The 26,095-nt window shown below is 42.3% G+C and overlaps 2 protein-coding genes across 3 annotated transcripts in view; one reads left to right on the top strand and one right to left on the bottom strand.

The window, feature by feature from the left end:
- Window positions 1-12,311, bottom strand: part of ACTN2 (actinin alpha 2) — a 78,984-nt gene extending 66,673 nt beyond the window's left edge. For both annotated transcript variants that reach the window (XM_081249376.1, XM_081249381.1), the window contains exon 1: window positions 11,942-12,311. In XM_081249376.1, coding sequence (XP_081105502.1) covers window positions 11,942-12,067 — 126 coding nt within the window. In that variant the 5' untranslated portion in view covers window positions 12,068-12,311. The remainder of the gene's footprint in view (window positions 1-11,941) is intronic.
- An 11,864-nt stretch (window positions 12,312-24,175) lies between these two features.
- The window catches only part of LOC308627014 (P2X purinoceptor 5-like), a gene marked incomplete at both ends in the record, with an annotated part of 71,275 nt that continues 69,355 nt past the window's right edge, over window positions 24,176-26,095 (top strand). The window contains 2 exon segments of the mRNA XM_081252622.1: window positions 24,176-24,203; window positions 24,606-24,669. Coding sequence (XP_081108748.1) covers window positions 24,176-24,203; window positions 24,606-24,669 — 92 coding nt within the window.

Here is a 26,095-nt window from a genome sequence, read left to right as displayed (position 1 = left end):
GAACTGGGGGGGTTAGGAGAGGTATCCCAGCAGAGCAGGAGGAGGCCTGGACAGCCAAAAGGGGTAGCAGGAAGCGTGGGGTATGGGGGGAGGAGACCGGAGTTTCAAAACAGGGAAGGCAACTGTCGGCTTAATTGGCAGTTTTGATTCAAAATTTCGTTTAGAGAATAAAGCATCTATTGAACATAAAAACTTTTTTTTTCCTTTTAGGATTGGACATCCCTGGTAATTATTTCACAATGTATACATTTATCAAAACATGTGGCACACTTTAAATATATAAAAATTTTTATTTGTCAATGACATCTCAATAAAGCTGGGGGAAAAAAAGAACCAGGCATCCCCTATTCATGAAACTTTGGTTTTCCTTGGCCAGTGGGATTCAGAGGGATTCGCTATGTGTTCTCTCTGTTTTTATATATGTTTGAAATTTTCCATAATAAGAAGTTAAAAATAAATAAAAGAAAGGCAGGATTTTTTTCAATGTAAAGTGAAGGGAGTCCTTGGCACTGCCTTTGGCCAAATCTCTGTGGAGCCCAAATCTTGCAGAGCATCCCTGTCCACTAAGACATCACGTCTGCAGGAGGATGGCTCTATGCTCTTGCCTCTGGAAGTCTGCTTTTCTAGTTCCAAAAGGGAACTGACTCAAATACTTAGGCATCCTGAACTCTGGCTTCTTTTTGGAACTGTGTCAGACAGACCAGCAGGTAATTCCAAAGATGTGCCCTTAATGGCATGTCCTGTAAGCCTCCATTTGAGAGGTGTAGTTGGCTTTTCCTGTCGTCCCTTTCCTCCTCCTCTGGCACTTCTGTGGGACAGAGTGATTGCTAGGCCCTCACTTGGGGTTACCTTGGAAGGACAGTATTTTCCATAACTCAAAATTTAGTCTTCACATTCTCATCAGATGTTCCCCCTGGACCCATTTAGAAATTAAAAATTCAGACACACACACACCCTTATGCATGGGCAGTAGGTTTTGGATAAGTGAAAACTTAGGAATACTGAATTCCAGGCTTTTTCTCTGGGTTGTTGGTTAAAACTCTGAGCAAAAAAGCAACAGAAACAGAAAAATTTAGTGGTTAAAAAACACCACCTTTGACTACTCACAATAGCCAATAAACAGCCTAGATGTCCATCAACAGAGGAATGGATAAAGAAGATGTGGTACATATATACAATGGAATACTACTCAGCCATTAAAAAGAATGAAATAATGCCATTTGCAGCAACATGGATGGGCCTAGAGATTATCATACTAAGTGAAATAAGTCAGAAAGAGAAAGACAAATACCATATTGTATCACTTGTATGTGGAATGTAAAACAAGACACAAATGAACTTATCTGTAAAACAGAAACAGACTCAGAGACATAGAGAACAGACCTGTGGCTGCCAAGGGGGAAGGAGACGGATTGAGAGTTTGGGGTTAGCAGAAGCAAACTATTATATATATATAATGGATAAACCACAAGGTCCTACTGTATAGCACAGGGAACTATATTTAATATCCTGTGATAAACCATAATGGAAAAGAATATGGAAAAGAATATATATGTCTAACAATCACTTTGCTGTACAGCAGAAATTAATACATTATAAATCAACTAAAATTCAACAAAATAAATTTTAAAAAAATAAAAATAAAAGCACTACCTCTGGAGTTAAGCATCCCGGATCCAAACTTCAGCTCTGCCGCTTGCAGACCAAAATGTGCAATAAAATAATTAGCATCTCCATGTGTTATAAAATTTCGATTGTGAGAGAGAATATCTTTGTAATTTAGACAAAATTCTGTGTGCATGTTCCAGCTACCACTTCCCCACCCTCAACCACCCTTAGGTAAGTTACTTAGCCTCCCTGGTTGAAAAATGAGAATCACAATACTCATCTTCTAAGACTGTTGTGACGTTCGAATAAAATAATACGTATGGTCAAAACAGTGCCTGAAAATTCTCAATAAATAGCTGCTCTTCCCTATATACTAAATAGTTTGGGATACTGGGAAACATATGCCAAATCCCCTCCCATTCTTTTTTTAATCCACTGGAAAAAAATCCATATATTAAAATATCACTTTTACTGTCTTACTGGAATATTTTTGTTTTGCTGTTATACTGAAAAAATGAAAATAAACATCATTTTGTCCCAAAACTTAACAGGAAAGGTATGCAATGAAATATTCAGACACTTCCTATTTCATAAACTGCAGTAACAGAATAGAAATTGTACGGTTTACAAAAGGTAAAACACATGGTTTGCATTTTTCCAATGAATATCCCCTCCTCATGTCCCAGCCCAACCTGATCCTTACCCTTGCCACCCCTCCAAAATGGATTTGTTTTAAAATAGAAAAATATTACCCTCAATGGGTAATCTCAAAACTGATTGCAATTGTTATGTCTTTTACTATTTTCATGACTGATACACCCAAAATATCAATAATATTTTTTTAAACCCTAAAACAAAACCCCTAAATGAGAACCATCACTCATCCTATTTTCTTTTTTTTTTTTTTTTTTTTTTTTTTGCGGTACGCGGGCCTCTCACTGTTGTGGCCTCTCCCGTTGTGGAGCACAGGCTCCGGACGCGCAGGCCCAGCGGCCATGGCTCATGGGCCCAGCCGCTCCGCAGCATGTGGGATCTTCCCAGACCGGGGCACGAACCCGTGTCCCCTGTATTGGCAGGCAGACTCTCAACCACTGCGCCACCAAGGAAACCCTCATCCTATTTTCTTAATTTTATAAATGATAAAACAGAAAAGGGAAACCCACCTTGTGGTTGAATGCTACACTTGGTATGTTAAGATGAAACCAATTCTTTTCAGTAATTAAACTACTTTCTTCAGTAATCCTTACAAATTTTCAATAAAGTCTTCCTCAATAAAGCCCAGCCTTGGCCATTCCAGCTGCAGAAAGATTTTATGTCACAGATTTGAGCACACCGCCATAAATAGTTTCTTACAGCTTTTCACTTCCTTTGCAAGCATAACTTATCTCATGAGCTAAAAGATCTCCCATTCCACGGTGCCAAAGCCCTGGGTTTCTGTTCCAGTGACTAAACGGATTCAAATGTCAGATTCAGATGGACTGGCCAAGTTCCAGAGAAATACCAAGGTGAGATTTCTCCCGGAAGAAAATTAGACATTTCGACAGTTCATCTAGTTTTAAGTCATCCGGTAAATGCATGTTTTCATCCAGAGAAGCGATGCTTCCACGTTCCGGTAATCACTGCTTCCTCTGGGAGCCCTCGATGTTAGCTCACCTCAGCGCCTGGCAGGTAGATCTTCCACTATCCCCTCCTTACAGTTTTAACCATGATCTCTGAGCAGATAACTCCCACACCTAAATCTCTAGGCTTGACCTTCCTTCTCGATACTTCCACGGGCTGTCAAGCCCTCAATCCAAACCTCACATTTTTAACTTCTACAAAACCTAACCACCCCTTATTTTCCCAAATGAATACCAAAGGCATTAGAGGTAAGACTAGAAACAAGCTGAACTCAGCTTTATGGCTTGGCTGTGCTGTGGTCTTGGTCAAGTACCTTGAATACATAGTGGGACAATAGTGGTAAAGTGGTTTTATTGGGTTGAGCCATAAGAAACTGCAATTTTTGGAGGTCAAAATGGTCAGTGTCAAAAATTTCCTACGGTTCAACCTAATGCATACAAAATATCTTAAAATCCTAATAAAAAACAATGAGATTAAATTACCTACCTTCTAAATAATTATTATCTTCCCATCCTGTTGGACTATAATGAAGAAACTTAAAGACTCTTCATGACTCTAAAAGATAGGATTTCTTCTTTTTTTTTTTTTTGGCCGTGCTGCATGGCATGCAGCATCTTAGTTCCTCAACCAGGGATCCAACACGTGTCTCCTGCAGTGGAAGCATGGAGCCCTAACCACTGGACGGCCAGGGAATTCCTGAGGATTTCTTGAGTTGCCGATCTCAATTATAATTGTCTGTATAAGACTCAGTCATACCTTCAATATCAAATACTGTTCTCATTTCCCCTGAACCTCATATTCACTTACTTGCCCACTTGATCCTCACAATCACTAAAAAAATAAGAGTTTTTCCCGAGATAGCATGCCTTTTAATGAAAAGGTTATAACAGAGGCTAATGAGAATCTATTTTCATTATATAGTAATTTCTAGGAATGATGACTAATACATTTATCCCCTAGCAAAAACAAACAAACACAGCAAGACAACTCAAAGCCATGCTAACTCTGTAATCTTGGGTTCGGCTTATATCAATACCGCCCAGGCCAATTCTTTTCCAGGGTCCACATACTCTGCAGAATCATCTTCATCTCTTCTCTCTTTTCCATTTCCACTACTGTGAAGCCTAGCATGTCTTCCAAAAGTTTTTGTCTTACCAGGTTTTACATTCAGAAGAACAAATTTAAATGTATACTTCTCTGAATCTAAATGAATTTGGAATTTTCTCTATGATGTGGGTAAAGGTTTTCTATCTGGACAAAACAGTCATTTCCAATCCAATTTGGGCTACCAGAGCTTTGTTCATTAATATGGTGACACATTTTATTATCATTTAAATAAATCTACATGTATGATATTATTTTATTCCCCAAATCTCTAAATTACAAATTATTCTTATTTTTTTAATTAAACAGCTTATCTTTGTAGGCTCAGTACGAGAATAAGAGCTAAGTCGGAGAAGTCCATCGTTTGGGGAACCTGAGAAAATGCTTTGAGAAAACATCTTTAACAAGCATTAAACAAGTATGAGCTGGAGTTAATACATTTGTAGCTCAAGGGAGTTGCAAAGATTGCAAAAATAAAAACTTTAATTGTACTAAATTCTTTTCAGAAATATGACTTATAATTCCTGCATTTCACAAATGTGAGCGCAGACTCTAAGCAGGACCATTGCAGGGCCAGGGGGCCACAGGACAGTGTCTGCTCATAGGGGAGACCAGAACAGCACCCAGGGACCCATGTTCTAGAGGAGGGGCCCGAGGAAGAAGAACTCCCAGAGCAGGTAGAGGAGGTAGTCTTGGGTATAAGCAAAGAGGAGAATCAAACACGTGGGCTCCAGGAGCCCTGGGGGAGAGGCGGAACAGACAGGCTGGCTCAGGCCTGGCTCCCAACACCCTCCTGAAGGCAATAAAGAACCACACAGGGGCTTTAAGCAGAAATACCATGACCAGGCCTGTGTTTTATACAGATCACTCCTGCAGCATCAGGCAGGAAAAAGCCTGAAGGCAAGTACGGTGTGTGGAAGGGTGACAAAGCAGGGGCCACCACCCCCATCCAGGCAGGAAGTGCAGAGGCCCTGAAGGCCTTAAAGCACATGATGGGAGGAAGGGGCAGGGTCCAGAGGACTTTAGGAGGTGGGCTCACAGGAGGTGAGAGAGAGGGAAGCCTCAAGGGTAACTCCCAGCTTCCCTGCACGGGCGCCTGGGAGGAAGATGCTTCCAGGCACCGGACAGGGGACCATGCAGGAGGGGCTTTGGAAATACTCTCCACTCCCTTCCACCGGCCAGGGTGAACTGGGTGTCCCTCCTCTGTACTTCTCACTGCCCTTTCTGTCTCTTGAACTAAGCTGCAAGCTCCTTAAAGCCTGGGGTGGTGTCAACTCCATTCCCTAACCCGGGCCTCTAGCGGGACCAAAGGAATGAAAAGAATTAACAGCCATGCTTGTGCTCCACTTCTATTCTGCCCTTCAGTAAGGCTGCAGGAGAAAACATCTAGTTTCTGACCAAGAAAATCGTGGGGAGGGGTACAGGTGTGGTGTGGGCTCAGAGGCGAGTGTGCAAGTGCTCACACTGATACGTGCTTGTGTAAAACACGTTCCTCAGCTTCTTTAGGAAAACCCGTTTCTGGCACTCAAGATTTTCCTTCCTTGGAACTAAGTCTAGCACAGTAGTTAGCAAGCGTTTTCCCCCTCATCTTTGCTTTCTGTTCTTTCTGGAAGAACTAGTACCGTTCCCACGGAAACAGCGGTACAGTTCTGACTGTCCTCCAACGTATTCTGTACCAACTCCTCTGCTCATCACGGGAGCGCCTCCACCCACCCCAGAGCTGCACCTTTTCTGTAGCCCAGCTGCAGCAACCGACTGCAGGGCTTTCTGACAGTTTTCTGAAGCTGCTGTTCTTTAGGCTTCCCAGCTAAGAGTTCTATGCCTCCTCCCACGCTCCCGGAAAATCGTATCTTGGGTTCAAGTTTCTTCCTTGGCGAATGTGGCTGAAGGGGTAGGGCAGACCCCAGGACACACTGCAGTGCCTGAGAGAAGATGCAGAAATCACAGAGTGATTTCTCCACCTTACAACTCCTGCACCTGTGGTTCTCCATAGCAAACCAAGGGCATCTTGAGAACAACAGCCCTTCTGTGGGCAGAGATTTCTTAGGGCTCACACAAGATTCTGCCTTTGCAAGCCTGCTCATCAGCAACTCTCTCTGGACATCAAAGGCTGCCTGAAACTCCAGCCCTGCATTTAGGCAATGGCCACCTGGACACACAACTTGCCCCTCAGCACTCAGCCCCTGCACTAAATGATACATCCTGTAAATGGTTAGCTTTCCACCCAGACACCTCTCCTGGTTAGATAAGCAGACACTCCTCAGTAGTTTGTTTATTACTTGTCAACATCACTATCTTGAGTTTTAAGCCCAGGAGCTCTAATGGTGAGATCATGTCTGCTTAATTGGATTTATACAACAGCCTGCCGTGCAACAACATGGGGTTATTTAATACTTTTTATAATCCCTCCTGATCACTCTCAAATTGATGGCTTCCTCACCACTGCTTCTAATCCTCACCGCTTTAAATGTTTCATTCCTGTAGCGAGCTTCTACCTGGGTCCCCCACCTCAGGCCTTCAACCACTCCGATTTATTCTGCAAACAATATTCTACTTGAAGCATGGCTCTTCCTGGCTCAAATATTCCCAGAGCTCTGCACTGCTTGAAGAACGAAGTCCACGCTCACCCTGGCATCCTAGGTCCTCTGTAAACTGGCCCCGGATTACCTATGCAATTTTCTCTCTAAATCTGAATCTGTATCTTTAGCTTCAGTTAAGCCTAGACTGTTCACTCTATTTCTCTAGCCAGGAATGTTCTGTTTCTCTCTCCTCTCCAACCAACTAGTATTTAGTTATTCCTCAAATTAACACCCACCCCAAGTTCTACTCCCTTGTAAAGCTGTTTCCCCATTATCCTCACCCACAATGGTTTTCCTTATTTGATCTCCTAAAATTTTTGTTCTTTATACAACAAGCACCTGGCACTTGTTATTAAACAATTTCTTGTTCTAAGTGTGGAAGCGTGTAAACCCTACCTTTAAAGGTACATGGCGGGGAGGAGGTAATAGGAAGTTACTGTTTAATAGACACAGAGTTTAACTTGAGGGTGAGATGGAAAAGTTCTGGAGATGGATGGTGGTGATGGTTGCACAGCAACGTGAATGTATTAATGTCACTGAATTGTACACCTAAAAATGGTTAAAATGGTAAATTTTATGTTATGTAGATTTTACCACAATTTTTTTTGAAAAGTACATCCAAGTCACTAAGGAACAAATCACGTGCTTCTTCATCCTCACAAATTCAATCACAGTGCTAATTACTATACCACCTGATGAAATTAATAAGTATTGGCTGCACTAGGATAGTAATAATATTTGAACATTTACAGATCCTTGTACAGAGTACAAAGCCCCTTTGACGTAAACTAGTTTGACCATTTGATTCTGAAAAACTCTCTGAGGCAAGAAAGACAAGAATCCCTTATCTTTATTTTCTAGATGAAGAGATGGAACTCTGAAAGATGAAAGGCTTAGTGACTTGATTACGGCCAGAGGGTACCAGGCAGAGCTGAGATTCACCTGGGTCTCAGGAATCTGAGACACTTCCCAGGCCCCTTGTTAATCGTTCACCTCGTTGGAACAATTCGTGCCTTTTTTTCCCCAAGAAAAATTCCCGCAAGGGCGTACTCCACTGTGCAGGTCTTCAGAAGAGCCTTGACCTGCACCCTTAACCAGCAGTTGCTCCTTGAGACACGGAAAGGGGAAACTGGCAGGTTCTGGATCCTCTATTTAATCCAACCTGTGCACAGCTGCTCCCACACAGGCGTCCTTCCCCACTGCCTGACCCCACGTGGCAACATTTCAGCCTGATGACAGTACAGGCAGCAGGTGTGCTGAGGAGAACAGTGAGCTGCTCCATCTAAACTGTGACTCTGCGGAAGAACTTGGATTTCTTTAGGAACAATGAAAACTAATCAGAATTCTGAATGTGGAATAAATGAACGACTCTCTTATGCTCTCCACAAATGGTGAAAAAGAGTATCGATCACCTAGCCCTATACAGATTAAGGATGTAAGGGCCCTTTATGTATTGAAACACACAGTCATTTCCTTAAAAGGTCTGTTCTAGCCTCCCAGAGTGGTGAAGGACAGCGCCCTGTGCCCACGGAGATAGCACACATATTCAGCATTGCTGTTCTGACAAGTCACCTCCCGATTAGGCCGCAGTTGAATTAAAGGCTGAATGTGCTCTTTGCTTCCAGGAGAAGCTTACTTCTAAACATCAAAGCTCCAGAAGTTTCAGAAGTCCACTAAAGAGAGCTTCATTTATGTGACTACAAATATTCTTAAACACCCCTGAAAGAGGAGAGCGCTTTGAAATGCCTGTACATACTCATGCTAAATTCACCATCTTCTAAATTGCCTTCTTTTGGAAAAAGCACTGCATGTCCTCAAAAAATTGTAAACCAATCATTGCCACAAGATCCAGAAATTCCACTTCTAGGTATCTAAACAAAAAAACCTGAAAGCGGGGACATGAAGAGATATTTGTACACCCATGTTCACAGCAGCATTATTTACAATAACCAAAAGGTAGAAACAATCCACGTGTGCATCAATCAATGAATGGATAAACAAAATGTGGTCCATACAGTCAGTGAAATATTATTCAGCCTTAAAAAGGAAGGAAATTCTGACACATGACACAACGTGGATGAACCTTGAGGACATTATGCTAAGTGAAGTAAGCCAGATGCAAAAGGACAAATAGTGTAGGATTCCACCCATATGAGGTCCCTAGGGGTCAAATTCATGGAGACAGAAGGTAGAAGGGTGGTGCCAGGGGCTGGGGGGTGGGGAGAATAGAAAGTTATTGTTTTATACAGAGTTTAATTTTGCAAGATGAAGAGTCTTGGAGATCAATTGCACAACAATGTGAATGTACGTAGCACGCCTGGACACTTTAAAATGGTTAAGATGGTAAATTTTATGTAAAACAAAAAGATCTCCCATCACACACACACAGCACTACAGTTTTACTAAGTCCTTCTGTAGCAAGGCATTCCATACCAGAGCAAGGTTTACCACAGCCCATGAGACTCTGTGAACTGTGGATATAATTAGGTCCCTCATCCATTATAACGCTACAGACGTCATCATGTGTTACCAGCATCTGTTGACAGATCTCATACCCGGCATATCATTGAAATGGCAAGTGTGGAAAAGGTAGCCCACAATAGAAACAATGGCATTTTATCCCTGTCCTGTTCCAGCAGTTTGGCTCATAGGACATAAATAGAGGCTACTGCTCTGGCTGCCCGGACCTCACAGTTCAGTGGTAAGGACCTTACTTTACTGACTTGAGTGGGTTCTCTACCAAAAGTAGAAACAGAGGATCTTCTGGATCTGTTCAGGTCTGTGTCCTAACGTAATGTTTGGCTCTGTTTTGTTTGTCAGTAAAGTCACAACACAGCACTCAACCTACCTGAGAAAAAAAATGACATATGTCTGTTTTTTAATATATAATATACAAGTGCTATACAATTATAATAATATATTCACACAGGAACCCCAAACTTTAAAAAAATCACAATGAAATTATATCCAAAAATATTGTGAATTAAAATATATATATAATTATATATCATATATTAAAAATAATTTTAAAACTATATGCATATGACAGAAGACATATATCAATGTGGTCTTTGGAAACTAAAATTAACTCTATCCTGTACTGCAATTTTAAAAAGTCAACAGAAACCACTGTGATTAGACTATTACTTTCAAAAATGATGGGCAGACTACCCGTCCAATTCCTTAACTATTTTTGCTCTTCCTCATGAGGAAAAAAAAAAAAGCAATCTCTGCAACAAAGACTTAAGACTTTAAAAATCCATGAAAAAATGTAGTAATCAAAATTGTGGGGAAAATTTTTAAAAAGAAACACTCACTGTTAAAAATTAAAGCAACTATTTAACTTCTTTCTCACTGATGATGCAGCAATTAGCCCAGATGACAAACTAATAATAATAATAACAACACATTAATAATCCTCAAGCCAGGTGTTTAAAAAATTGTAGAAGGTTTGAAATTTTATTCTCCTATATAGACTCAACTTCTACTTATCACTCCCATTCTACTGTTTCCAAGAAGGCAGGGATGATGGAACTAAGGGGGAGAATGAAATGTAGCTAAATTGGAGCTTTAAAACAATAATAGTAAGTGGTTTTAAAAGAGAGAAGAGACAACAAAAGAAAAATCTTGATTTGAAAATATCATGGTTATTTTATAAATAACAACAAAAAAACCCTAAAATGGTTATCTGATGATTATCCAAATATGGGACCTCTCTCCTTCAGCTAACACTGTTTGTTAAGAGTATGCGTTTCCGGGCCTCCCTGGTGGCGCAGTGGTTGAGAGTCCGCCTGCCGATGCAGGGGACACGGGTTCGTGCCCCGGTCTGGGAGGATCCCATATGCCGCGGAGCGGCTGGGCCCGTGAGCCATGGCCGCTGAGCCTGCACGTCCGGAGCCTGTGCTCCGCAATGGGAGAGGCCACAACAGTGAGAGGCCCGCGTACCGCAAAAAAAAAAAAAAAAAAAAAAAAAAAAAAAAAAGAGTATGCGTTTCCTATAGTCAGACACATTCACCAGGCACTATCAGATAATCACCCACAGTGGCAGCTACACAGAGCATTCCCAGGCACACAGATGGTCAACAGACGTTATCCACTTAATGGCAGGCCCTTAGAAGGGAAACCCACTTTGCCCCACCCCGAGAAAAATAGGGGGTTTAAGCAGAGGGCACTTTGCTTTTGCCAGGACACTGTCATCATAAGGTTGGGTGAGCAGGTCTGGGTTGGCATCCCTGACCCGGCCAGGCTCTGTGCCCAAACAGGAGGCGAGATTTAGCCTCCTGGTGAGCAGTCCCTAGAATTCTAGCCAAGGGGATCAAGAAGAAACCTTGAGATAGTGGAATGTTCCATTGGGCCCCCAGAGAGCGCCAACCAAGATGGGAAGGGAACTTTTAGAGCTGGCTGACTCCCTCGTCCCTGTGCGCTTACCTCAATGAACCGTAAATAGAGTGTGAAATAACTATTAATTTATCGGTGAATGTCTAGTGTTCATACAGCATCTCTCTCCAGGGAACCCCAAAACATGTAATAAATGATTTTCAATTACTCTCTGGGGCAGCCCTGTGAAAATCGGAATGAAGCCGATGTTCTTTTGACCTCTTTTATCTGGGGAGAGACGGGTTAGGGGAAAATGGGACACAACGGGACCAGAAGACACAACTCTGTGGCCAAGGTCACAGACTCAAGGGGTCAGGAGCAGACCTGAGACTTTCACATTCTGGTCTAATGCAGGTTAAAACAGAAACGGCTGCACTGTTCTTCCCCTAACATTCTTCGTTTTGTGACTCTTATGTGACACACGCGCTCACCCACGCACAATCGCGCGTGCGCGCACTCACGACGCCCAGGTCCGTGCCTGTCCCTGGACTTTTCCCGGGCTACGAGGACATGGGACAACACGACCCTCCATCAAGCTCCCTCCCGCTAGTCCACACGGTCGGCGGCGCCCCCGGGCGGTCGCCCCCCGGGGAAGGCGACACAGAGACACGCGGGTCCAGCCCGCAGACGGCGGGCACGCGGCCCTGGCTGACCTTCCTCTGCTGCTTCTCCCAGGCCGGGTCGAGGAGCAGGTCGCGGTCCCACTCCTCCTCCTGGATCATGTACTCGTCATCTTCGTAGACGTAGTTGTACTGCACGCCGGGCTCGATCTGGTTCATGGCGCTCGGGTGGCCGGGCTGAGGCGGGGCGCGCGGGGCTCGGGCGGTCGGACGGGCGGGCGGAGACGCGGCGGGGCCGGCGAGGCGCGCGAGGCTCGGCGGAGGCGCGGGCGGCGGACGGGCTGGCGGGCGCGGGGTGACCTTCGCGCGGTCCTCTCGGGGCTGCACGCCTGGGCGCTGGGTCGCGGGCGAAGCACCAGCTCAAGCTGCGGAGCAGCGGCCGCGCCGCTTAATACCCGCGCCGCCCGTCACGTGGCCGCCCTGCCGCGCCCCCACGCCCCGCCCCGCCCCGCCCCGCCCCGCCCCGGCCTCCGCCCGCCCCCCCGCCCGTCCGAGCACTTGCTGGCGGGCAGCGGGGCCAGGCGGCTCGCGTCCGCGTTCCTGATGCTGCCCCAAACTTCCGGCGCTGCGAGCTGAGGCCGCCGGCACCAGCCCACGCCTCCCACCCACGCTGTGCCTCGCTGCGCGGGTGGACTTAAGGGCGCCCAGGTGGGTTACCCGGGTGAGTGGATGTTCGCGGATCAGAGGAGGGACACACGGCCTGGGCTCCTGACCATCCCCAGCACATCCAAGTTGTCCAGCGTATTCACGTTTTCCATATATTCCCACATATTCCCATATATTCCCACATATTCCCATATATTCATAGATACCACGCACATACACCCCTAAAAAGTAAAGTTTAGAAGCTTTCTTCCTCCTGTCCTCCCTGCCCTCACCTGCGGAAACCGAGGCAAGCGAGTTGGCCCAGCCATGTTAAAAAGTGAGGAACCAAACCAAAGGCAGGAAGTGTCTGCTCTCACCGCCAGTCTTAAAACAACTGACAATTGAGGACAAGCAGCCAGCTTCATGTTACATTTCCATCTCCCCCTGATGTGTTGCACTTAAGGCTTTTCCTCCCTATCGTCCTGGCTGGCTGTTTCCTGTTCCTTATGCCCCTGTAGGAACCAAGATGAGGTCCCTTGAAGAGGAGGTTGAAATTTTTTTATCACATACGTGTTAGACACTGGGAATCCAGAGGCCAGCTGACAGGGCACTTGCCTCATGGAACTTATGTCCAAATTGAATAAAAGTTGCCCACCGTTGCTACACAACTGTGGTTCAGGGCTACTAATTTGTTGACAGGTTTCAAGCCAAAAGTATGCCTGGATTCATCATTGTTCCTTAGAATTTTTACATCACTTAGTTTTATTTTTTTGTGCTTTCTGCAAAAAAAACTTTGACAAATTAGCAAATACATCATGCTAACATTTTTTTAAAACATGCCCATTAGAATATGAACTCCATGAGGCCAGGGCTCTTGTCCTGTTCACAGCTGTAATCCCCAGAAACCACTAGGTGCTCAAGTATTTGTTGACGAAATAAGTATCCTTAGGAACAGTGACTGAGCTAATTTGCTTGGATTTAAATTTAAAATTTAAAGTTTAAATTTTGGATTAAAATTATAATCTCTGAACAAGTTTATGAGTAAATTTAATTATTAGAAACTGGACCAGCAATTACAAAAACTGTTAATGTTAGGCTTCAAAAATTGTGGGGACTTCAGGTTCCAGATGAGATGTATTAAAAGACATCAGATTTACAATCCTGCCTGAAACAACCAAAATCTGGAGGAAAATATATTAAGCAAAGCTTTTTAAGACATTGACCATCAGGCAATGAAAGATGATGATCCCTGAGAGGCAGGAAACAAATGACATGAGCACTCTGATTGCCCCAGGTAATTGCCTGGATAAGGTTTCCAAGATGTACCAGAATAAGGGGAACCCAGGCATAGCTCAGTGGTCTTCCTCAACTGTGAGTTCAGAGAGACAGAGGCAAGTAGAGTTTTCAAGGCCAGTTGCAGAAGAGGAGAGAGCTGCAAAGAGAGAGAGAACCCTGGAGATTTGCAGAGGGTCTCCCTTGAGTCTTATCAGTGAATGTGTGGGAGAAAAACACCTGAGGCCAAGGAAGGAAGCACCCAAAAGGATTAGAAGGAATGATTCTTAGAATTTCCAAAGGGCTGGGAATAGTTCCTGTTTCCATTCATAATTCACAGGGCATTAGATAGAGTGTTCAGAAGTGGGGGAGTGGGGGAAGGGGCATTAGGCTTAAACTAGATGTACTGGTGCTACCTGAAAAAGCGCAAAAGCAAGACCTGAAAGGGTCAAACTGTTTCCGAGTCATGTCACTGTGTCTCAGAACAAAGCTGAACACGTAGTAATACACGAACATTCAACACTTAAGGTAAATTTTGCAGTTTCTGGCACCTATCAAATATTACCAAGTGTGCAAAGAAACAGGAAAGTATGATCTCTAGTGAGGAGAACAGTCAATCAAAACTGATCCGGGGGGCTTCCCTGGTGGCGCAGTGGTTGAGAGTCCGCCTGCCGATGCAGGGGACACAGGTTCGTGCCCCGGTCCGGGAAGATCCCACATGCCATGGAGCGGCTGGGCCCGTGAGCCATGGCCGCTGAGCCTGCACGTCTGGAGTCTGTGCTCCGCAACGGGAGAGGCCACAACAGTGAGAGGCCCGTGTACCGCAAAAAAAAAAAAACCCCAAAAAACAAAACAAAACAAAAAAACTGATCCGGGGACTTCCCTGGCAGTCCAGTGGTTAAGACTCCATGCTTCCAATGCAGGGGGTACAGATTCAATCCCTGGTCAGGGAACTAAGATCCCACATGCCCCGTGGCATGGCAAAAAACAACAACAACAACAAAAAAAACTGATCCAAAATTGACACATGATTGATAGAGTTAGTAGAAAAGAACACTAAAAGCAACTATTACTGTATTCCATGTATTCAAGAAGCTAAAAGAAAGATTGAACATGCTATGTAGAGACATAGAAGATTAAAAAAAGACCCAAATTAAATATCTAGAGATGAAAAGTACAACATCTGAGATTAAAAGTACCCTGAATGGGATTAACTACAGGGTAGACAAGAAAAGATGAATGAACTTGAAGACTTAGCAATAGAAACAATGCAATATGAAACATGGAGAGGAAAAAAAACTTAAAAAAATAAGCAGAGGATGAGTGAGATGGGAAAACTTTAAGCAGCCTAATATTTGTGTAATTGAAGCCCCTTAAGTGGGAGGATAGGAAACAAACAAACAAACTTGAAGAAATAACAGCTAAAGTTAAGAAATTAATAAAGCGACTTCTACTTCTGGCCAAGATGGAGTAATAAGGACTGGAATCACCTTTCCTCTTGAAACAATTGTGGGGGAAAAAAGAGACAAAGCCTATGAAGCAATGGTTTTCCAATACACCAGAAATCATGTAATGAAGGACAGGAATGCTGAGAGATGGGAAACAAATGGGAAGAGTCCTATAACTGCCTCAGTTTACAGCCTTGGCTTGTAGACCAGACCATTGACGTAGAGTCCCGAGGGCTCCCTGAGTTGAGGACATGAAGCTGAGAATATGGGGAGAAGAAGGCAGCTAGTATTTGTAGGATAAAGTATCAGAGAGGAGAGGGCCACACACGGAGAGAGCTCTGGAGATCTTCAGAGTGTCCCACCTGAGCATGTACTGATCAAAGCATGCTTGTGAAGAAGCCACCCAAGTTCAAGGAAAGAGCCATCTGAGAGGATTAGAGGGAGCAGTGCATGGCATTCACACAGGGCCAGGTGGGTGCCTGCTTCAACCACAGGACTGCAGAAACGTTTAATTCACAGAGCATTGAGTAGAGGACTTAAGGTCTTGCTTCAATAGTGTAGAATGAATTATTCCTAGATTGGTAGTGGTATGGAATTAATTATTCCTAGACTAGTCCTAGCATGACCACTGCTCTAAACTGGCCTAAAAAATCATAAAATAATCATGAAATCATAAAAGCAAGACCCAAAAGTATAAAACTGTTTTCCAAGTAACTTGTTTGCAAGTTAACTGTTTCCAAGCAACTGAACTACATCACAGAACAAAGCTCAAGATTTATAAGAACACAAAAATATCCAGCACTCAACAAGGTAAAAATCACAAATATCTGGCTCCCAATCAAAGATTCCCACCTATACAAAGAAGCAGGAAAACACAACCCATAATGAAAATAGCAATCAATCAAAACTGATCGAGGGCTGACATAGATGTTAGAGATAACAGACAAGGACACTAAAACAGTTATTATGGCTGTATTCCATATGTTCAAAAAATTAAAGAGAAACATGGAAGATTCTTTTTTTTAAAGATTCAAATGAAACTTCTAGTAATAAAACTATAATATCTGAGATGAAAAATACACTGGATGGGATTAAGGGCAGGTTAGAGACTGCAGAAGAAAAGATCAGTGAATTTGAAAGCATAAAAATAGAAGCTATCCAAGGGGCTTCCTTGGTGGCGCAGTGGTTAAGAATCCGCCTGCCAATGCAGGGGACATGTGTTCGAGCCCTGGTCCGGGAAGATCCCACATGCCGCGGAGCAACTAAGCCCGTGTGCCACAACTACTGAGCCTGCACTCTAGAGCTCGCGAGCCACAACTACTGAGCCCATGTGCCACAACTACTGAGCCTGCACTCTAGAGCTTGCGAGCCACAACTACTGAGCCCGTGTGCCACAACAAGAGAAGCCACCGCAACGAGAAGCCCGCGCACCGCAACAAAGAGTAGCCACCTCTCGCCACAACTAGAGAAAGCCCGCCAGCAGCAACAAAGACCCAACACAGCCAAAAATAAATAAATTAATTTAAAAAAATAGAAGCTATCCAAAATGAAATACAGAAAGAAGAAAATTATCCAGAAGAATCAAAAGAACTTCAGTGACCTTGTTGGGGTGTAGTTCACCATGGGTCCTGAGTATGCCTGCACATTCTCGCAGGTATGCCAGAATTGCAGAAACCTGGCCACTTTATCCAGGCAATTTCACCAGCTTGTATTTGCAATGAGCAATCTTGACAGATGAGGTAATGTTCACCCCTTTGAACAAAGAACAGTCTTGCTTCTGCTTGCTATGAAAGTCATGAGTCCCCAAGCTCAGTCTTCCTCTCCTATAATGAAACCCACAGTGTGTGCAGCCTTCCATTATGGATCCTTTGAATCACCCCAATAGGACTTATGAATTATGGAAAACCAGCATGAGCAGCAAGATAGACCATATTCAGGGCCATAAAACAATTCTCAATAAATTTAAAAGGATATAAGTCTTACAAAGTATGGTCTCAGACCACAATAGGATTAAATTAGAAAGCAGAAACAAAGAGACTTCTAGAAGATCCCCAGATATTTGGAAATTCAATAACACATTTCTAGGTAATCCAAGGATGAAAGGAAAAATCAAAAGGGATATTAGAAAGCATTTTTAACTGAAGGAAAATGAAAACACTATATATCAGAAGTTGTGGGGTACCATTAAAGCAGTGTTTAGGGGGAAATTTATAGCACTAAATGCCTATATTAAAAAAGAAGAAGGATCTTACATTAGTAACCTCAACTTCCACCTTAAAAACTAGAAAAAAGAGCAGAGTAAACCCAAAGTAAGCAAAAGAAAGGAAATAATAAAGATCAATATAGAAATCAATAAAATAAATAAAACAGAAACCCAGTAAACTTAAAGCTGGTCCTCTGAGAAGATCAATAAAATTGATCCACTTCAGGCCACACTGTTGATCAGGAAAAAAAAAGGGAAAAAACACAAATTAGCTGTATCAGGAATGAAAGAGGTCGCATCATTACCAATTCTATATACATTAAAATATAATAACAACTATTATTAATACTCTTAACAACTATATTCCAATGAAGTCAACAGTTTAGATGAAATGGACAAATTCCTTTAATGACACAAGCTACTAAATTCACTCAAGAAGAAGTAAAAAATTGGAATAGCCCTATATCTGTTAAAGAAACTCAATTTGTAGTTTAAAACACCCCTCTCCCCCAGCACAGGCATACAAAAATTCTTAAGGCCCAGATGGTTTCTGTAGTGAATTCAATCAAACATTTTTTTTTATTTTATTTATTTGTTTGTTTGTTTATTTATTTTGGCTGCATTGGGTCTTCGTTGCTGCGCACGCGCTTTCTCTAGTTGCAGCGAGCTGGGGCTACTCTTCATTGCGGTGCGCGGGCTTCTCATTGCAGTGGCTTCTCTTGTTGCAGAGCACAGGCTCTAGGCGCATGGGCTTCAGTAGTTGTGTCACATGGGCTTCTGTAGTTGTGGCTCGTGGGCTCTAGAGCAAAGGCTCAGTAGTTGTGGTGCATGGGCTTAGTTGCTCCACGGCATGTGGGACCTTCCTCGACCAGGACTCGGACCCGTGTCCCCTGCATTGGCAGGTGTATTCTTAACCACTGCACCACCAGGGAAGACCTGGTTATACATAACCAGGAAACAGAAGAGAAGGGACTACTTCCCAACTCATTCTATAAGACCAGTATTGGTCTGATACCAAAGGTAGGTAAAGATGTTACAAAAAAAGAAAACTACAGATCAATATCTCTCATGAAAATTGATGCAAAATCCTCAACAAAATTTTACCAATTCAATCTCTGATGATCAAGTGGGATTTATTCCAGGAATTCAGGGTTGATTTAAATATTCAAAAATCAATTAATTTATTATATAAGCAGACTAAAAAGAAAAACCATATGATCATCTCAATAGATACAAAAAAATTTGAAAAAATCCAACATTCATTACTGATAAAACTCTCAGCAAATTGGAATGGAAGGGAACTTTCTGAACCTGAAAAGGGGCATCTATTTAAAAAAAAAAACTATAGCTAACACCATATTTAATTTTGAGAAACTGAATGCTTTCTCCCTAAAATCAGGAACTAATTAGGAACAAAACTGTTAATGTCTGCTCTCACAACTTCTATTCAACATTGTACTGGTGATTCTAACCCAGGGCAATCAGGCAAGAAAAAGAAATAGTCATCAAGACTGGAAAAGAAGTAAAACTGTATTTTTTTTAATAAATTTATTTATTTTATTTATTTATTTTTGTCTGCGTTGGGTCTTCATTGCTGTGCCTGGGCTCTCTCTAGTTGCAGTGCACAGGCTTCTCATTGCGGGGGTTTCTCTTATGTGGAGTACAGGCACTAGGCACGCGGGCTTTGGTAGTTGTGGCACGAGGGCTCAGTAATTGTGCCTCACGGGCTCTAGAGCACAGGCTCAGTAGTTGTGGCGCACGGGCTTAGTTGCTCTGCAGCATGTGGGATCTTCCTGGACCAGGGATCAAACCTGTGTCCCCTGCATTGGCAGGCAGATTCTTAACCATTGCACCACCAGGGAAGTCCTGTAAAACTGTATTTATTCACGATGATCATCTATGTAGAAAATCCAATGGGATCATCAAAAAAGTTACTAGAATAAGTTAATTTATCAAAGTTGCAGGATACAAGATCAATATACAAAAAATCAACTGTATTAAGACATATCCTGATCCAAATGGCTTCACTGGCAAATGTTAACAAAATTTAAAAAAGAAATACCTCTAATCCTACACATTCTCTTCCAGATAATAGAAGAGGCAGGAACACTTCCCAACTCATTTTATGAAGCCAGCATTATCTTGGTACCCAAACCAGACAAAGACAGTGCAAAAAAATAGGGAGAGAGAGAAAACTATTCTAATTAGTCTATTCCAATTGGTCTCTTCCAACTAGACCGGTTTCCCTCATGAACTTAGATACAAAAGTCCTCAATGAAATATTAGCAAACTGAACTGGTTATGTATAAAAAGAATAAAAACATTTGCAAATCGCATATCCAACAAAGAGCTTATATCCAAAATATATTTTTAAAACTCTCTTCATGCAACACTAAGAAAACAATCAACCCAGTAAAAAGATGGTCAAATGGCTTTGACAGATAATTCACCTGAGAGGATATACTACCAGCTTACCTTGTTTTCTTGTGCTTCGCTTTGTTGCTCTTTGCAGAGACTGCATTTTTTTTTTTTTTTTTTTTTTTTTTTACAAATTGAAGGTTTGTGTCAACCCTGCATTGAGCTAAGTCTATTGGTGCCATGTTTTTCTGACAGCATTTGCTCACTTCATGTCTTGGTGTCACATTTTGGTAATTAAACATTTCAGACTTTTTCATTATTATTATATTTGTTATGCTGATCTGTGATCAGTGATCTTTGATGTTCCTGTTGTCATTGTTGAGGTGCCATGAACTGTGCCCAGGATGGCAAATTTAATCAGTAAATGTTGTGTGTGTTTCCTGACTACTCTGCCGACTGGCCATTTCCCCATCTCTCTCCCTCTCCTCGGGCCTTCCTATTCTCTGAGACACAACAATATTGAAATCAGGCCACTTAAACCCAACAGTGGCCTCTAAGTGTGTTCAAGTGGAAGGAAGAGTTGCACATCTCTTATTTTAAATCAAAAGCTAGAAATGATTAAGCTTAGGGAGGGAGGCATGTCAAAAGCCAAGACAGGCTAAAAGCGAGGCATCTTGTGCCAAGCAGTAAGCAAAGGTTGTGAACGCAAAGGAAAAGTTCTCGGAGGAAATTAAAAGTGCTGCCCCAGTGAACACACGAATGATGAGAAAGTGAAACAGCCTTATTGCTAAGACTGAGAAAGTTGTAGTGGTCTGGATAAAAGAACAAACCAGCTACAACATTCCCTTAAGCCAAAGACTAATCCAGAGCAAAGCCCTAACTCTTCAATTCTATGGCTGAGAGAAGTGAGGAAGCTTCTTCTCAGGTGCCATCTCCATAACATGAAAGTACGGGGTGAAGCAGCAAGGGCTGATCTAGAAGCTGCTGCAAGTTATCCAGAATATCTAGCTAAGAGAATTAATGAAGGTGGCTACACTAAACAATAGGTTTTCCATGTAGATGAAACAGCCTTATATTGGAAGAAGACAGCACCTAGGACCTTCATAGCAAGAGAGGAGAAGTCGATGCCTCACTTTAAATTTTCAAAGGAGAGGCTGACTCTCTTGTTAGAGGCTAATGCAGCTGATGACTTTAAGCTGAAGCCAGTGCTCATTTACCATTCCAAAAATCCTGGGGCGTTAAGAATTATGCTAAATCTTCTCTGACTCTATAAATGGAACAATAAAGCCAGGATGACAGCACATCTGTTGACAACATGGTTTACTGAATATTTTAAGCCCATTGTTGAGGCACTGCACAGGAAAAAAAAATTCCTTTCAAAACATTACTGCTCAATGATAATGCACCTGGTCATGCAAGAGCTCTGCTGGAGATGTACAACGAGATTAATGTTGTTTTCGTGCCTGCTAACACAACATCCATTCTGCATCCCATTGATCAAAGAGTAATTTCAATTTTCAAGTCTTATTATTTAAGAAATATATTTTTAAGGCTATAGCTGCCATAGATAGTGATTCCTCTGATGGATCCGGACAAAGTCAATTGAAAACCTCTGAGAAGGATTCACCATTCTAGATGCCATTAAGATCATTCACAATTCATGGGAAGAGGTCAAAATATCAACAACAGGACTTTGGAAGAAGTTGATTCCAACCTTCATAGGTGACTCTGAGGGGTTCAAGATTTCAGTGGAGGAAGTAATTGAAGAGAACTAGAATTTGGCGTGAAGCCTGAAGATGTGACTGAATTGCTGCAATCTCACAATAAAACTTTAACAGATGAGGAGTTGCTTCTTACGGATGAGCAAAGAAAGTGGTTTGTTGAGATGGAATCTACTCCTGGTGAAGATGCTATGAAAATTGTTGAAATGACAACAAAGGATTTAAATACTACACAAATTTAGTTGATAGAGCAGCAGCAGGGTTTGAAAGAACTGTCTCCAATTCTGAAAGAAGTTCTACTGTGGGTAAAATGCTATCAAACAGCATTGCAGAGAAATTGTTCATGGAAGGAAGAGTCAATTGATGGCAAACTTCCTTGTTGTCTTATCGTAAGAAATTGCCACTGCCACCCCAGGCTCAGCAACCACCACCCATCAACATCAAGGCAAGACCCTCCACCAGCAAAAAAATTACAACTTGCTGAAGGCTCAGAAGATGGTTAGCATTTTTAAACAATAAAATTTATAAAATCTCTACCCTTCCTTTGGCCCCTTCTCCCCAACTCCTCCCACCTACATGTAAAGATTGATCAAGGACAGATGAATAGATAAAGAAGATGTGGTATATATATATATATGTATATACATAATGGAATATTACTCAGCCATAAAAAAGAATGAAATAATGTCATTTGCAGCAACATGGATGGACCTAGAGATTATCATACTAAGTGAAGTCAGAAAGAGAAAGACAAATATCATATGATATCACTTATATGTGGAATCTAAAATATGATACAAATAACTTATTTATACAACAGACTCATAGTTATAGAAAACAAACTTATGGTTACCAAAGGGGAAAGGTGGGGAGGGACAAATTAGGAGCTTGGGATTCACAAACACACACCATATATATAAAATAAATAACAAGGACCTACTGTATAGCACAGGGAAGTATATTCAATAGTTCAATATTTCAAAGAATTTGAAAAAGAATACACATACACACACACACACACATATATAAAACTGAATCACTTTGCTGTACACCAGAAACTAACAAAACATTGTAAACCAATGATACTTCAGTTAAAAAAAGATTGACTGTCAAGAAGTTAAATCAACATTATTGAGACAATGCTGCATTTAGGAAGAATGATCTACATGCAGTGATATAGAAACACATCCAAGATAGTGTTACATTAAAAAAAGGAAGTTGGGCTTCCCTGGTGGCGCAGTGGTTGAGAGTCCGCCTGCCGATGCAGAGGACGCGGGTTCGTGCCCCGGTCTGGGAGGATCCCACATGCCGTGGAGCGGCTGGGCCCGTGAGCCATGGCCGCTGAGCCTGCGCGTCCGGAGCCTGTGCTCCGCAACGGGAGAGGCCACAACAGTGAGAGGCCCGCGTACCGCAAAAAATAAAAATAAAAAAAAAAAAGGAAGTTGTACAATCGTTCATATAGTTTAATCTTATTTAAATTTTTAAAAAATTATGGAAAAGCATCACATTTTGGGGGGCTTCCCTGGTGGCGCAGTGGTTGGGAGTCTGCCTGCCGATGCAGGGGACACGGGTTCATGCCCCGGTCCGGGAGGATCCCACATGCCGCGGAGCGGCTGGGCCCATGAGCCATGGCCTCTGAGCCTGCGCGTCCGGAGCCTGTGCTCCTCAGCGGGAGAGGCCACAACAGTGAGAGGCCCACGTACCGCAAAAAAAAAAAAAAAAAAAAAAAAAAAAGCATCACATTTTAAAATGTACATTTATAAAAAAACAAACAAATTGAAACACCCCCAGCACAGTCAAATAGCCCTACCTGCACACGCCACCCACCTGCCCTTTTTCACTCTCTTAAGAGACTCTGAACCTCGTGATAACTCAAGGAAACCGTAAACATCATCAATAGGAAAGAGAATGTGGGTTGATGCATGAATAAATGTTGGAAATGCCAAGGATTTCATGTTGTTTTAAGTCTGTTCTTAACAATAAGTAACAATAATTGGACTGAATTTTATCTTGTTTTTTTACCCACACTGCTTTCTGGTTGTGTGAAAAAGACCTAGGTGTCTTAACTGACAGCAAATTCAATAGAAGCCAACTGTAGGCGGACCAAAAAAATCAAATGCAAAGTTAAACTGGATTAATAGATGTGATATTCAGTTCTAGATGATGCATTGTTCTCTGAGCTGGCGAGAACACAGCTGGAGTAATAAAGGCTATCATTTATTATAAATGTGATGTACTCCCTGTAAAAATACAAATAGTACAAAATGGTATGAAATAAATAGTCGAAGTCCCCGCATCTTTCCACCCCCTACCCATTTGCCAAGGTTTGCTGATAAGAAGAGCTTGGAGTGTTTTCTTCTAAATACAAACATTTTATAGACATATGTAATTTTCTTCCAGAAAAGAAATCACTTTTGCCACTTGCTTTTCATTTCTAAATCACAGACATCAACATTTAGAGATGTTCCATAATTTCCTTAATCAACCCCCTACACATGGACATTTGTCTGTATCTGTAGGGTAGGTTCACAGAAATGGAATTTCTGGGTCAAAGAGCACATTTACAATTTTTGATAGGTAATCTCCAGAGAAGGGACCCTCTCCCTGCCAGAATTGCCCTTCTGGATTCACTCAAGCCAAGTTCACCCCAGGACAGCATTCTCCCACACCTGGTGGGGGGATGGTAGAAGGCCGGAGGACACACAGTGGTAAGTCTACCTGTTCATAAACATCCATTTGTGCCAACTGTTTTATTGAGGCAATGTCTGAGATGGTCTTGTGAATTTGAGTTTAGGTTCTAGGTAGCAAGGTTTAATTTGGACTTTTGGAAAATGGGAATGCCTGGGTGGGTGGGATGTAGGATGTTAGATGGTAAAGGACAGAACACAGTGATGGAAGAGAAGAAGGAAGTGAGAAAGGTGGGCGAAGACTTTTACGTACTTCGTAATTTTGATAGAACTTGGGTAATAGCTGGAATAATTCCTTAAAAGCTCTCTAATGCAGATTATGGTTCTGTAGGGTGCCAGGGCCAGAATTTTGGATCTTTCTAACATGATAATCCAATTATGAGCCCTTAGTAAATTCTCCAGTACCTCCCCCCTGTCTTATAGATCAGGTCTACACTGTCCAGTGCAGTACACGAGGCCCCTCCTCAGGGTCCGCACCAGCCCTCGAGTGAGTGATGTGTCTGCTCTTACTTCCTGCTGTGCCCCACCCCACCACCTCATGTTAGATTCTCACTGTCAGGGCTCTAACAGGCATCCATGCCTTTGCATGTGTTTTTCCTTCTTCCTAAATACTGACTCCAGCTTAGGTACCTGGAAAAGTCCTGCTCAACTTTCACATCTCAGCTCAAACCCCACCTCCTCTGTAAAGTCTGCCTTGTCTCACCTGATCAGACCTGAGTCCCATCTTCCTTTACACCCATGCATTTGTACAAACTCCCATCACAGCTACTAAATGATTCTACCGTTCAGCCCTTCATTTGTGATTCTCTCCCCTTTAGTCTGTGAGCTCCTTGAAGGTAAGAGCAATTTGCTTTCTTCTTCGTATCCCCAGCACCTACCCAGGTCCTTGGTACTTAGAACCTGCTCAAAAAATATTTGCTGAATAAAGGAGTGACCTTCTTGACCTGCCTTGTCCGGATTGTTTGGCTGCCACAGAGCTGATTCAGAGAACAGGGGAACTTCTGGAAGTTTCTCACTTGTACGGGAGTATTCCTAAATTGGAGTGGCCCAGGGAAGTGGGTCATTCAAGAACAAGAGTTGAACCTACTTTTCCCCAAGCACAGGTCCGGCAAATTCTTTTGCCTTGGGTTTCCTTATGCTCTCTTGGGGAGAATCACTAAATTCAAAATTGCATCAAACTGCAACTAGAGATGATCATACTAAGTGAAGTAAGTCAAAAAGACAAATACCTTAAGATATCATGTATATGTGGAATCTAAAATATGGCACAAATGAACCTATCTGCAAAACAGAAACACTCACAGACATAGAGAACAGACTTGTGGTTGCCAAGGGGAAGGGGGAGGGAAGGGCTGGGAGTTTGGGATGAGCAGATGTAAACTATTATATATAGAGTGGATAAACAACAAGGTCCTACTGAATAGCACAGGGAACTATATTCAATACCCTGTGATAAACCATAATGGAAAAGAGTACAAAAAAAAAAAGAATGTATGTGTGTAACTGAGTCACTTTGCTGCACAGCAAAGATTGCCACAACTCTGTAAATCAAATATACTTCAATTTTTAAAAAAAGTAAAATAAAAAAAATTGCATCAGAGGATATTTGCCTAGCTTGCATCAGAATCTACCAGTTAAAATGAGATAGACTGAGATTACTGCCTTGAGAAAAGCAGTATACCACAATAGCTAAGGAGTTTTAAATCAGAAAGATCTATGTTTGAATCCTGACTGCAGCATTAACTAGTTGTGGGCAGATTTGCTCATTGATTTGACAATCATTTTTTTAATGGCATCCTACTTTCATTAGTAGAGATTCAAAATAGCTATTGTTGGTTTGAATTTAATCAGGATGCATGGATCTACCGAATATACCAAAAGGCTAGCTGTTTTTCTTTGGCAAAAAGCCAGAA

The sequence above is a fragment of the Mesoplodon bidens genome, assembly GCF_964165515.1.
Source record: "Mesoplodon bidens genome assembly, chromosome: 1".
NCBI lineage: Eukaryota > Metazoa > Chordata > Mammalia > Artiodactyla > Ziphiidae > Mesoplodon > Mesoplodon bidens.
Note: the sequence above shows the minus strand (reverse complement) of the source record. Positions and strands in the feature narration are given on the sequence as shown.